Raw genomic sequence first — 14,875 nt, forward strand, 5'->3', positions numbered from 1 at the left:
GCATTTCAAACAAGTTGCCCAGTGAAGCTGATGCCTGTGCTGTGGGACCACAGTTTCAGAAACACCAGCACCGAAGAGGTGAAGCAGGTGTTGTTTCCATTGCAGAGGTGAAACAGCTTCAAGAAGCCTAGGGACCTGAGCACTGACTGCGTGTTATACTGTACATTGGCAAACTGAAATTTAAAAAAAAAAAAAAAAATCCTAGGTACCTCCCTAGGAGCTACGCCAGTAGTGACAGGCTTCAAATTTAGATTTTTTTTTTTTCTGTATATTTTTTTATTGGAGTTCGATTTGCCAACATATAGTATAACATCCAGGGCTCATCTTTCTTGTCCATGCTGTTTCCACTATACCTGAGTAAGAGATTGAATGCTCAAGGATTTCCCCCATTCCATATGTTCCTTTTATTCTAGAGTCTCTGTTCTTGAAAGGTAAAGTTAAGGCAACTGATTATTTTCATTTACAACAGGAACAGATGCTTTCTAAAAACTATTTTGTGGGACACCTAGATAGATCAGTCAGGTGACTGGCTCTTGGTTTCAGCTTGGGTTCAGCTTGGGTTGTGATCTTGGTGTCCTATCAGGCCCCAATTTGGGCTCCACGGTCTGTGAGGAGTCTGCTTGGGATTCTCTCTCCCTATGACCCTTATTTACCCTGCTCGGGCAGTCTCTCTCTCTCAAATAAATAAACCAATCTTAAAAAAAAAAAAAAGACCCTATTTTGCAAATATTCTTTTCTATCTACCCAAGAATTCTTCTTCTAGAAATCTATACTAAAGAACAATCCAAAATACAGCCCAAAATGCAAAGATGTTAAATGTTTTAAAGAAAAACTGGAATCTAAATACCCAGCTACCCTGGGTAGCTTAGTCAGTTAAGCATCCAATTCTTGGTTTCAGTTCAAGTCATGATCTCAGGGTCATGGGATCAGACCCACATTGGGCTCTGTGCTGGGTATGGAGCCTTCTTAAGATTCTCTCTCTCAAAAAAAAAAAAAAGATTTTCTCTCTCTCTCCCCACTTCTCCCACCACTCACACATGTGTGCTCTCTTTCAAAAACAATAAATAAATAAATACCCAATATTAAGGAACTGGTTAAATAAATCATGGTATATCCAAGTGATGGGGTATTTGAGGCCATTAAAAATTATTTATTTAGAATTTTTATAACATGTCAAAGTATTTATATTAAATAAAATAGAAATCCAGTAAGCTCTCAATGTTATTAAAAATACTGAAAAAAAGAGGGAAATAAGAACATTGACAACAGTTAGTTGTCTGCTTCTTCTACACTTTCTACAGTGCGCGTCTGAAAGCAGAAAAATCATGCACTTTCTTCCTACTGATGAAGAAGTGAAGCAGGTGTTGTTCCCGTTGCAGAGGTGAGGAAATAGCTTCAAGACAGATATTTTTGAGACCCTTCTACATTAGTCCACTCCTGAATAACCAGGAAAAGCAAAACTGAATTTTAAAGTTAATCTTTTAATTCCACATTACATTTTCCCTGACCTTAGAATGTACACCATTTTAAGTAAAAAAAAAAAAAAAAAAAAAAAAAAAGCTAAAAATATCAAATGACAATCATTATTATAAATATGAATACAAATAGAAAAGACTAGAAAAAAAACAAATAGAAAAGACAAGGATATCTGTAAAAATGATAATGCGGATAATTTTTGGTTGGTGGAATTACAGGACTTTATTTATTTATTATTTTAATTATAGGACTTTTAAAATCTCTTTTTAGCTTAACAATTTGTGTTACATATTCTACAATGGACATCTATTACTTTTGTAGTAAAAAGTCATTTTTTTTTTAAGACATAACCACCAAGCAACTCAGCATTATCTACATGGTGGACTGTCGATGGCCATTTTTACAGTGTTGCAGATTATTTAATAACATGAAAAAAAGTTTGATCTATAATAGCTGACCATACTATAAAACAGTATGTTCAGAATGATCCCATTGTTTTGTTTAAAAACAAGCAAAATGTCTACGTTTACAAAGAAAATACGATGGAGGGAAATATGCCAAAATATTAATAGTGTTTTCTTCTAGGCAACATTAGATATTATTCTTTCTTCTTTTCACTTCTGGAGTTTGGCAAATGTTCCTCTGTTAAATATTACTTTTCTAATATGCAAAAAGAAAGAGAGAGAGAGAGAGGGAGGGAGGGAGAGATTGAGAGGAAGATTTTTTAAAAGCTACATGAAAACAAAAAGTTACATTGTTAAATAAAAGACAGACAAAGAAATGAGCAGGAGTATCTTATTGAGAAACCCTCCTTTAAAAAAGGCTTCCCAGCTTCAAATCAGCTCTGATTCTTAAATCAAGCTGGCCTTCCAGCATCAAGAGGGCAGTCGGCATCAATCTTTCCTCCTCTTCAAGACTTAATAATGCTTGAGCAGGGCACTGGCTCCAGCATCAAGCTGCCCTCTTGATGGGACAAACATACATTGTCTGGAACCTTTAAACAAGACCCTGGTGGAGAACGGTCTCAGGTAAAAATTTAAAAATTTAGTCCTGCCTTCCAGGACTATGGATCTGATTACAAGTAAATACAATTTATAATCTTGATGAAGGAGACACACTATTTATGTTGCAAATAACATACTAACTACAGAATTATACTCCCAGGCCTGGCAGAGAGCTCTGAGGTCTGAAGACAATTTCCAGAACACTGTCTTTAGGATGTTATGTAAATATTGACTAGAAACAATAACAGAGATGTCATGCTAGAGAATCTTAAGTAAACAGTTCAAAAGCCCAGCTTCCTGTTTATACAATTTTAAGTCACTTTACTGCTAGCCACAAGGTGATGCAACATTCCCATTTAATCTAAGAATTTCTTGCCTTTACATATAATAAAAGGGACTACAAAGAACAGCTGAAAAACCACATGACACAGGAAGGAACAGAAATAAATACCCAGACATGTGTCTTCCAGCCCAAACAATGAGAAATCTATGCAATTAGACTGGCAGTTCAATCTATTTCCAAATCGCTATCCTCACTGTGACAGGTGGCAGAGTTACGCACGGACGTCAGCACCAAGACTTCCTTTTCTGGGAGCAATCCAAATTCCTGTAGAAAAGCTTCAAGGTCCACAGCGAAGAAATCTTCCCCCAGCTGGTCAGTGACACGAACAAAATTGCCAATCAATTCACCACCTTTGTAGATCAGCAGGGCAGGAAGGGCATTCCTGGTGAAGCGACTGCTGGCCCCAATAACTGAGCTCTTGACTCGGCAAAATTTGACAGCTGGGTACTCGGCAGCAAGGCAAATCATGCAGCCATTCATGGCTTCGGTCCCCGGAATGCCATCCTCATAAATATGGACCATGATGAGGGTGCTTTTCTGTTCTTTATCAATCATGTCCAAAAACCCTTCTCCACTAGGGATCTCAAAAACCTTCTTGAACTGGGGCCCCTTATGAAGCTGCTGCCGCATCTCTTCCATTCTCTGCTTCCTATACTTTTGGAGAAACTCTTCGTCATCTTGGTCCTCATTCATCACGGCAAACTCCTTCAGAGTCATCTGCAGGACGACCAGCAAGTGAGCAGAAAAAAACACAAACCCGCCTCTGTGATGAATATGTAAGTGAAGTGTCATGCTAAGTGCTCTGTATGTATTAAAGCTCATGGAAATCTTATGATACCCCATCAGGAGGGAACTTCTATTTCCCCCATTTTACAAATGAGATTCGAAGACTTGAGGTTATTTGCATCACTTCACGTAGGTACAAGTCCAGAATTCAAACTAGATTTTCTAAAAACCCAGTCTTCTAACTACTGCATTATAATGCCCTTCTATCCAAAAAGGCAGTTAACATCACTTCATGAGTTTGTTTCTTATAGTCACTGGATTAATTCTTTTATCCACTGTTTCATTTTGGGTAAAAAAAAAAAAAAAAGACAACAGGATATTAAGGAATTTCAAAAACAACACTCACAATTCTTGCTCTGCACCCCCACACATACACACATACACAAAAAAACAATTACATAAACTGAAACTGTATTTTGCTTTTTATTACCAGTCAGATGCTGAAATCAATTTTGCTTTTTTTTTTTTTTTTAATATTTATTTACTCAGAGAGAGCGAGAGAGAGGCAGAGACACAGACAGAGGGAGAAGCAGGCTCCATGCAGGAAGCCCGACGTGGGACCCGACCCCGGGTCTCCAGGATCACACCCCGGGCCACAGGCGGCGCTAAACCACTGCGCCACCGGGGCTGCCCCATTTTTGCTCTTTTAACAGCAGTTGTGGGTGTACCAGTTAGGCTGCACTGCTTTTGCCACTTGGCATTATTGCATCTAAATATTTCCTCATGTTTCTAAATATTTTTTTTTAGGATTACACAGTTTGCCCTATTTTGCTTCACTTCCCTGTTTCTGGCATTGAGCTGGTTTCCAGCACTATTCTACGGCACACAATCTAACAGGACAGGGACAGCTTCTCTCAACTGCCTTGTGTGCTCATGTGATGTGTTGCTTCATCTGCTCTAATCTCAGTATAAGGAGGCCCTGTGAGCAGTGGGCACACTGCCCTGCAGCCAGTTTACGTTACAAAAGTATCTTCCGGGCAGCCTGGGTGGCTCGGCGGTTTAGCACCGCCTTCAGCCCAGGTTGTGATCCTGGAGACTGGGATCAAGTCCCACATCAGGACCCCTGCATGGAGCCTGCTTCTCCCTCTGCCTGTCTCTCTGTCGCTGCCTCTCTCTCTCTCTCTCTCTCTGTCTCTCATGAATAAATAAATAAAATCTTAAAAAAAAAAAAAAAAGTATCTTCCTTCTCCTGACCTGGTGCAGCAAGACACTATGGCTGGAACAAAGCTTCCCTCTGCCTTGTACGGCACAGATTAGAGGGTGGAGGCCGGGGAACAACAGTAGATCAGGATGGACATTTATGCATCACAGATGCACCATCCTTCCCTGGAGCTCCCAACTCTCCAGTCTATCTCAGCTTACCAGAGTGGCTTTTTCTGACCCATTATGGTCAGAAAATCTAATGCCCCAAAATCCTCCTCTTGCTCCAGACAAATGGCTGCTCACCTAATCCTCTTATCTGCTGCCTGATCCTGGCTTGTATATCCAGCTAAGAGCCGCTTTGGGCCATAACCAAATGATCTCAGGCACTCCTAGAAATTCATTCATGTTCAGAGGGCAGGTGGGGGGAATAGATGATCCTTTTGATACAGGGAAAATAAGACAGTCAGGGTCCTAATTCCAAACATCTTTCAGAGAGTTCATTTGCTTCTACTGTGTTGCCTTGTACACTAATTCTCATGAATAGGCTTCAGGTGAAACAGAGCAGCACCACGGAAAGAGCAAAAAAAAATCTGGGTGAGAATCCTGCTTCCTGTCAGCATTTACTAGTTTCATGTCTTGAGCCAAGTCCCCTCTCATCTCAAAGCATCAATTTCATCATCAGTAAAACAGGGATAATGCCACCAACCTCAGAGGACTATTTTTGACCCAAAGTAAGGTTTCAATAAAGGACAGAAAACTCACATTTACTGAGCGCTTTCAAAGGGCCAGGACCTGCAGTAGGCTTTGTACTCAGAGAGCACTGTCAAGTAGAGATATTGACCTCACCAAACCTGTGACAAACTGAACTCAGGACGGAAGACACATCCCCACAGTCACCAGTGGCAGCCTAAGGTTCAAACCCTAGTGTGTCTGAGTTATGACACAACTCTCTACTGCTCCCCACCCCCTGCCACCACATGGCACAGCTTCTTGGAGGCCAAATCAAACACCTTGCACCTCTTGAATCACTGACCCCCATTCCAGCAGCCAGTAGCACTTGTAAGAAAAGCCGGGGGCTGCCAATTACCTTCCCACTGATCTTCTCCTGGAGGTCCTTCTGCCTGTGTTGGTCCTCCTCTTCATCCAGATGGGACCTGCATGTCATTGACAGCTTCTTGACCAGCCTTTCCATCTCCTGACACTGCTCCTCCCTTTGCTCTGTCTCCAACTGTTTGAAGCGGCGCCAGTCATTTATCACCCCCTTTGGACCTGAGATAGGGGTGATTGTGAAGGAGGTGACCAAGAAGAGTGGGTAAAGAAGCATGGACCAGCTCATATCCGCCTAGAGCTTGCTGCATCGACTGCACGGTGATGCTCACACAAAGGAGCGTGGTCTCCACACAGTGACGTCCACTGTGGCATGGCTTGCCATAATTAAATGGACAAGCTAGGGCCTAGCATCAGGAAGTGCACTAAATAAATTATGATTCATCTACTCAAAGGAAAATAAGAGAACTTGTGGAAAGAATGAAGTAACTATAGGTTTCTTGCCATGAAAGATGTTCAAAGGTAGGGAGGTTTGCTCGTCCCTCATGGGAGCGGGTGGGGGGGCGGGGGTCCAAAAAAAAAAAAAAAAGATGTTCAAATATCTTAGGTCAAAAAAAGAAAAAAGAGCAAAATGCAGAACAATATCATGGTAGGATCATCCCATTTTTAGAAAAGGAAATGCATGTGAGTATATAAATACTGACAGATATTTATTTATGCACATGTACCTTTGTACATTCGTAGAAAAAGGACTAGAAGGACATGCGAACAGTTAACAGAGACTGCCTCTAGGTCGTGGGATCTAAGGGGATTAGTGAGATGGAACTTACACTTTTTTCTTTCTACATTAATACATTTTGTATTATCTGGATTTTTATATCAAGATTGTGGCAGGTTGCTCTGTTATTCAAGTTACCCCCAAGCCTCTCTGCCCCTATGCTATACATCCTTGCCCACTGCGATGAGATTTGTAGGACCTTTCATGGGATGAGTGTATGCATCCCCAGCCCATTGATATTGGACTTGGCCATGTGACTTGCTTTGACCAATGGATTCTGAGCAAAAGATTTATGAGCCATTACATGTTTCCTTGCTGTTATACTTGGTCATGAAAAGGCAAGTCCCAGTCAGGGGCTGCTCCTTCAATCCTGTTGTTAGAATGACAGGCTATATGATGCAGAAGCAGGGCCTGCAGCATGTAACACATCTGAGAAACACACCTTTACTGTCACAAGCCACTGAGGTTTGGAGGTGATTTGTTACCACAGAAAAAAATATAAAAATCTATATGAAGAAAACTTTAAAATTCTACTTAAAAACACAAAGAAAAAAAAAAAAAAACACACAAAGAAAGATCTGCGTTAGTGGAAAAGCAATACCATATTCCTGACCAGGAAGACCCAACATCACAAGGGTGCCAATTATCACTAAATTAATCTATATAATCTATATATTTAATGCATTCCCACGTGTGCACACTCTTAAATTTGTTTTGGAAAAGTAAGAAAGTAAAAGTTGAAGGCACCTGGCTGGCTCAGTCAGTAGAGCATGTGACTCTTGATATTAGGGTTGTTGAGTTCTAGCCCCCATGCTAGGTGTAGAGCCTATTAAAAAAAGTTGGGAAAATGACATCATAGAAGAATACTGAGGGGGATCCAGCCCCATCAGATACTGAAACCTGTAACACAATAATTAAAAACAGTGTGATAGGGCAGCCCCGGGGGCGCAGAGGTTTAGCACCGCCTGCAGCCCAGGGTGTGATCCTGGAGACCTGGGATCGAGTCCCACGTCAGGCTCCTTGCATGGAGCCTGCTTCTCCCTCTGCCTGTGTCTCTGCCTCTCTCTCTCTCTCTCTCTCTCTGTTTCTCATGAATAAATAAATTAAAAAATCTTTAAAAAATAAAAAACAATTAAAAAATTAAAAATAAAAACAGTGTGATATAGCACTGTAAAAGACAAATCAATGCAAGAGACTACAAAGTGCACCTAAAAACACAAACATAGACAGCAATTCAGTACATTATAAAACTGATATTTCAAAGCAACAGAAAAAAGATAGTTTACTAAATGGTGTTGAAACCACTGGGTGGCAATATGGAGAAGACAAAAGTGAAGCCCTAGGGGGACACCTGGGTGACTCAACTGTTGAACATCTGCCTTTGGCTCAGGGCATGATCCTGGGGTCCCACTTGAGATGTGGGATCGAGTCCCATATCAGGCTTCCTGCATGGAGCCTGCTTCTCCCTCTGCCTATGTCTCTGCCTCTCTGTGTGTGTCTCTCATGAATAAATTAATAAATAAAATATTAAAAAAAAACACCAAAACATTTACACTTTGAAGCCTCTGGGTTTATTTTTATTTTTTTTAAAGATTTATTTATTTATTTATTCATGATGGATATATCTATATATAGAGAGAGGCAGAGACACAGGAGGAGGGAGAAGCAGGCTCCATCCCGGGAGCCCAACGCGGGACTCGATCCCGGGACTCCAGGACTGCACCCTTGGCCAAAGGCAGGCGCCAAACCCTGAGCCACCCAGGGATCCCGAAGCCTCTGGGTTTAAAAAAAAAATGTGAAGCCCTACCATATACCTTGCACCAAAATGAATTCCAGATGAATCAATATTTAAATGTATAAAAAAAAGAAAAAGAAATCATAAACATACTAAGAAAAAGCATGGGAGAATCTTTTTATAATCCTAGAGTGAAGAATGACCTTTTCAGTAAGAAACAAAAATAAGAAACTATAAAATAATGCTTTCAGGTACATAAAATAAAAATCTTCTGCCAGGAAAGGGAGATAAAATCAAAAGACAACATAATTGGTAAAAACAGATGCATCTCCTTATTTATAAAGGTCCCTTAAAAAAAAAAAGGCCACCAAATTTTAAAAATGAAGAAAGGGTATGAAAATCTCTCTTAGAGAGGCTCAACAGGGAACCCTGGGTGACGCAGCGGTTTAGCACCTGCCTTTGGCCCAGGGCGCGATCCTGGAGACCCGGGATCGAATCCCATGTTGGGCTCCTGGTGCATGGAGCCTGCTTCTCCCTCTCCCTGTGTCTCTGCCTCTCTCTCTCCGTGTGACTATCATAAATAAATAAAAATTAAAAAAAAAAAAAGAGGGGCTCAACATCCCTCTTGAAAAGATAGAAACTAAAACTACAATCAGTTACCTTTTGTCATCCCTCAGGACAGCAGAGATCACAAATTCTGAGAACACAGTTAGGAGGGCAAGTGTATGGGGAAAACCATACTGTTGGCTACATATAAAACAGTGCCACCTCAATTGCCACAATTTGGAAATATTAAAATGTAAAAGTATAAATATGCCATTTCAAGGAGTTTATACTATCAATATATGCATACCTATGACTTATGTGATATCAAACAACATTAATTTGAGAAGCTAATTCCAAAGCAATTCTGTCTATATGCACTATGTGCGTGTTCATAGTCTGCGTATGCTGTGTATACACATCTGCACTGTTCACTGAAATGGCTGATGCACACACAGGAAAATGATGACACGAGGCTAACTCTGGAAGTGAGAGTGGAATTAAAGAGAAGTGATCAGGAGACTTCTGATACATATTTCATGTACATCTGTTAAACCTGATCCCAGAGCCCAGGGGTTTCCAGTACCTGTGTTGACTGAGATGCCTTCGCCTGCCAACTCAGCATCTGCTGGCATCGAAGTGCCAGCCAGCGCACCCCTGCCCCCATCCTTGTCTTCATGGTCGCTGTCCTCATCCTCACTGCTGCTGTAATAGTATTGCAGCTTCTCCCCCAGCAACTTATCATCCAGGGTCGTCATGGTGCCTGAGAGAGGCAACATATCAGGCTCTTTGTTGGTGTGAATCAGACAGATATGAATTGGAAGACTGAGGGCTCACTTATGCTGAGCTTCCACTATTTACAAGACCCTAAAAGTGATTTTTGTTTCATAAGCAGGATCTCAGCAAATCTGTATCGTAACCTGAGTGGCAGGGTTAATCATGCTCTTTTTGTAGAAGGTAAAACTGAAGCTCAGATAAGGGAAGTTTTTTTGCCAAGCTTTACAGCAAATGGTGGAGCTGGGATCAGACCCCAGAGTACCTGACTCTAAGAGACTGGAGGTGTGAGTCACCATCTCCCCTGTCTAGTGTGCTGGCTTGGAGGAATCTGCTTAATGACTGGAGGTTTTACCTACACATACTTTTAGGTTTTCCTATCAACTAAGACTGCGGGGTAATTAAAAATTAGGCATTATCTTCAGGAAAAAGTCCAAAAAGCAGCGTCAAGAATAGGATGCTGAATCACTGTCTAAGTCAATCACTCACCTGTCTCTTGCCTCCAACTTTCTGCAGAGCACACTGTGGTGGACCCATGAGCTGTGGGAGTCCTACCAACTTTGGTTAAAAGGGCCCATGACAAGATTTTACTAATTCCCAAGAATTTAAGGGACAATGGTTGGGGCCAAGATTCCGCATCAGCAGAAGCCGACGGCACTTGGGGAAAGAGGCCAGCTGCCCTTCCAGCAAGGGGGGTGACAACTCTCGTCCCGCCTCTTAGCATCGCAATACTATGCTTCCTTCATTAAACACTTATCACCAGGCCTGCTAAACTCCTTACTACGTGGCTCTCTCACGGGGCGAGGGCCTCTCGAAAGCAGGGACCTCCGAGGTCCACCACCCATCCGGCCTCCGCACTATTCACTAAGCACATGCGGGGAGACAGCCTGGGTCGGTGCGGGAATGCGACACTCTATTGGTCAGGTAAGAAGCAGTGTTGATGGAAAGAACGTGCAGGTACAGGGGAGTTGTGGGGGGCCGCGGGAGGCCAGAACCAAACTTAAAGAGGCATGAAGGGGCCCAGACGGCGCAGGTCTGGCAGGCAGACGCAGGGGCGTGCTCGATGAGGGCGGGGCCTCTGAGGAGGAAGAGGCTAGGGCGGACCAGTGGAGAGCCTCGGGGAGGAGGCGGAGAGGGCGGGGCCGGCGGAGAGGGCGGGGCCTCCAAAGGGAGAAGCGGAAGGGCTCACGAAGGAGGCGGGGTCGTGGAGGGCGGGGCCGGCGGAGAGGGCGGGGCCTCCAAGGGGAGGAGTCCGAGGGGCAGGAGAAGCGGAAGGGCTCACGGAGGAGGCTCGGTCGTGGAGGGGCGGGGAGGGCGGGGCCGGCGGAAGGGCGGCGGAGGGGCGCGCCGAACCTTGGGGGGAACCTGATGGAGGCGGGGGGGCGCACAGACATCACCTCCCACCCGTGTTCCACCACCTCCATCCGTAGCCCATGCCCGCCGCTTCTTCCCGACTGACCTCAGGGCAGTTACGCGGCCTAGCGCAGCTCGGATCCCTTCGGGCTGGCTGCTCCAGGGACTTGGGAAGGAAGGGAGCACTCCGTTGGACGAAGAGAAGTGTATCGGCGCCTTGAGCGCTAAGAAAAGCCGCCGGGGCCCCGACTGTGCGGACCAATGAGGCTGCCTTCCTGCGGTCGGGCGGACGCACGCTGGCCAATTAGGGCAAGCCTCTTCCGGCGGCTGAGGGAGGCGCTACGGGTCCTACTTTGGGACAAATCACCTCGAGGACAGTAGTACGCTTCAGTCGGCTTTGTTTCCATTTAAACGAAAAGCTACATCGTACGTGTTTAGTTGTCAATACTAAGAAAAGTTTGTTTAGTGATCTTTGAAGTTTCTGAAACCATTCCACATGTGTTTTTTATTCGTTCTGAATCACATCGCGGCTCTTAGGATAGACTCAGAGACGTTAGATATTTTGCCCCCAAACACACAGACCTTGCATTAAAAAAAAAAAGAAGAAGAAGAAAAAGAAAAAAAGTCACGTTCATGACAACATTGTGAATTTCTGAATTGGATCCTGAAACAGAAAAAGATATGGACGGGACAACTGACAAAATGAAGTCTATTAACAATACTTGTGTATCAGCAGTTCTGATAATTGCACTGTGGTTATATGTAAGATGTTAACGTGGCAATTCTGGGTGGAGAATGTGGGGGAACTCTAAGCTACTTTTGCAACTTTTTTTTTTAAAGATTGTATTTATTCACGAGAATATACAGAGAGAGAGAGAGAGAGAGAGAGAGGCAGAGACACAGGCAGAGGGAGAAGCAGGCTCCATGCACCGGGAGCCCGACGTGGGACTTGATCCGGGGACTCCAGGATCAGGCCCTGGGCCTAAGGCAGGCGCCAAACCGCTGAGCCACCCAGGTATCTCCAACTTTGCAACTTAAAAAAAAATGGTTTCTATTGGGACTTCAAGATAAGAAGCTTCTGCACAGCAAAAGAAACAGTCAACAAAACTAAAAGACAACCTACAGAATGGGAGAAGATATTTGCAAATGACGTATCAGATAAAGGGCTAGTTTCCAAGATCTATAAAGAACTTATTAAACTCAACACCAAAGAAACAAACAATCCCATCATGAAATGGGCAAAAGACATGAAGAGAAATCTCACAGAGGAAGACATAGACATGGCCAACACGCACATGAGAAAATGCTCCGCATCCCTTGCCATCAGGGAAATACAAATCAAAACCACAATGAGATACCACCTCACACCAGTGAGAATGGGGAACATTAACCAGGCAGGAAACCACAAATGTTGGAGAGGATGCGGAGAAAAGGGAACCCTCTTGCACTGTTGGTGGGAATGCGAACTGGTGCAGTCACTCTGGAAAACTGGGTGGAGGTTCCTCAAAGAGTTAAAAATAGACCTGCCCTACGACCCAGCATTTGCACTGTTGGGGATTTACCCCAAAGATTCAGATGCAATGAAACGTCGGGACACCTGCACCCCGATGTTTCTAGCAGCAATGTCCACAATAGCCAAACTGTGGAAGGAGACTCGGTGTCCATCGAAAGATGAATGGATAAAGAAGATGTGGTCTATGTATACAATGGAATATTACTCAGCCATTAGAAACGACAAATACCCACCATTTGCTTCGACGTGGATGGAACTGGAGGGTATTATGCTGAGTGAAAGTAAGTCAATCGGAGAAGGACAAACATATGGTCTCATTCATTTGGGGAATATAAGAAATAGTGAAAGGGAATAAAGGGGAAAGGAGAAAAAAATGAGTGGGAAATATCAGAAAGGGAGACAGAACATGAGAGACTCCTAACTCTGGGAAACGAACAAGGGGTGGTGGAAAGGGAGGTGGGCGGGGGGTGGGGGTGACTGGGTGACGGGCACTGGGTGTTATGCTATATGTTGGCAAATTGAACTCCAATAAAAAAATGATTTCAGATTCTGAGTCCTTATTAAGGTGTCAAATACAGACATAAACTGATTCATAGAAAGCTTTGTCCAAATTGAATCATTAAAAATATCCTAAAACAATACCCTCTAAAATGGGGCTCCTAATTTAAAGGAGAGATTCTCAGCTTGTGGTTCTTCAACCACCTAAAATTGTCTGCAAATTGGTATATGTACCCATTTTCCTAAGAAGCTGTTTGTTCAGGCTATCAAGAGTGAGAACTCCCTTCCCCAAATTTAAGAACAGTTCATCCATGGAGATCCTATGGTGACTGTATGCATTTTTGTTTGCAGAGTGAATAGTCATACCTTAATCAGATTTCTGAAAAGCCAGCCAACTGGCAGATGGATGCCTGTGATCTGCTTTATTTTTATTTTTATTTTTATTTTTTTTGTGATCTGCTTTAAATGACAAGCTAGCACCCAGCAATAGAGCCTCTGCATGAGTCTCCGTAAATGTCTGTTAAATGAATGCTTTGCTTTTAATTTTGTTTTACTGACATCTCCCTGAAGCAGGGATCTTCTTCATCCCTGGTGGTACTTTGTCCTTCAAAATTCACTTTAGGGGCACCTGGGTGGCTCAGTAAAGCATCTGCCTTCCACTCAGGTCTGGGAGTCCTGGGATCCAGCCTCTTGTTGAGCTCCCTGCTCAGCAGGGAGCATGCTTCTCCCTCTGCAGCTCTCCCTGCTTCTGCTCTCTCACTCTTTCTCTCTCTCAAATAAATAAATACAATTTATTTATTTACTTTTTAAATTTTTCACTTTAAATCGAAGGCTGTAATCCTCAGTGCTGCTCAAAGATACTTGTTTCCCTGAGCGGGTTACCTTCCATTTGCTAAGAGGAACAATTCACATCTCTTTTCTCAGATCTTCAATGCTCTCCCCTCTCCTTGGCTCAGTTTTGACCTTGGTTCTTATTTTGCCTGAAAAACAGAAGCAGTTTGGGAGCTGAAGACTCCTCAAAACAAAGAAACAAAGCAAAACAAGCAAAAGCAATCAAAAGAGACTTGCACTTGTGTCCCTCAAAATATACCAACTCCTGCATCTGTATCAATTAAGAATCACTGATGCACTGGATCCTGCTCCTCCAGCCTGGTAAAGGACTCTGCCTGCAATGTCGTCCTCTCTATCTCTCCTGCATATTCAAGCTTACTTTCTACAGCGTGCTAATATGCTCAACTCATCTCCCTGAAGCAGGGAGGGGCAGAAGGGACAACTACAGGTAATATTAACTACAAAAATTTTTTTCCTCATCTCCAAAAAAAATCCTCTCAAATATCATTTTCCACCATTCAGATTGTTAAAAACCAGAAAGTTTGGTAACAGTAAGGCTGTGGGGAACGCATAGCTGGTGAGATGTAAATTGATACAACTCTTATAAATGAGAAATATTAGTCAATAATACAAAAATATATACTGTTAGCTCAACAATTCCACTGCTGGAAGTTCATCCTATTGATACACTTGCATGAACATAGTATTTAGTTTAAAAAAGAAAAAAAGCAAGATGGAGAACATTATGTATTAGTTTCCTGCCTTTTGCATAAAAAATATAAATAATGTTATTTGCTACATTTGCATAAAGACAAGCACTGAAGGATTTGTAAGAAATAGAATAGTTATCTTTGAGGAATAGAGGTGAGTTCGGAGTGGGAAGGAGACTTTTTATATATAACTTTATATGTATGTATTCTAGAGTTTAAGAATAATTTGGGCGGGCACCTGGGTGGCTCAGTTGTTTAATTGCCCAACTGATTATGGCTCGGGTCATAATCTCAGGGTCCTGGGATCAGCCCCGTGTCTGACTCTGTGCTAGGCATGGAGC

At 42.9% G+C, this 14,875-nt stretch overlaps 1 protein-coding gene across 1 annotated transcript; it reads right to left on the reverse strand.

The window, feature by feature from the left end:
• Window positions 1-1,130: 1,130 nt before the first annotated feature.
• On the reverse strand, window positions 1,131-11,314 carry PDCL (phosducin like). The gene is made up of 4 exons (XM_041726652.1): window positions 11,089-11,314; window positions 9,442-9,618; window positions 5,840-6,021; window positions 1,131-3,540 (listed from the first exon to the last, which is right to left on the reverse strand). The coding sequence occupies exons 2-4, from the start codon at window positions 9,611-9,613 to the stop codon at window positions 2,989-2,991; spliced, it is 906 nt and encodes a 301-aa protein (XP_041582586.1). The 5' UTR covers window positions 9,614-9,618; window positions 11,089-11,314; the 3' UTR covers window positions 1,131-2,988.
• Window positions 11,315-14,875: the final 3,561 nt, after the last annotated feature.

Source organism: Vulpes lagopus, chromosome 12, assembly GCF_018345385.1.
Source record: "Vulpes lagopus strain Blue_001 chromosome 12, ASM1834538v1, whole genome shotgun sequence".
Taxonomy (NCBI): domain Eukaryota; kingdom Metazoa; phylum Chordata; class Mammalia; order Carnivora; family Canidae; genus Vulpes; species Vulpes lagopus.

What these genes read in the sequence shown, in the direction of transcription:
- PDCL (XM_041726652.1), bottom strand. Translation starts at nt 9,613, where the DNA reads ATGACGACCCTGGATGATAAGTTGCTGGGGGAGAAGCTGCAATACTAT. An exon ending in AGGCATCTCAGTCAACACAG is followed by an intron (nt 6,022 to 9,441) that starts GTACTGGAAACC and finishes CCCCTATCTCAG; the next exon opens with GTCCAAAGGGGGTGATAAAT. An exon ending in AGGAGAAGATCAGTGGGAAG is followed by an intron (nt 3,541 to 5,839) that starts GTAATTGGCAGC and finishes GTCGTCCTGCAG; the next exon opens with ATGACTCTGAAGGAGTTTGC.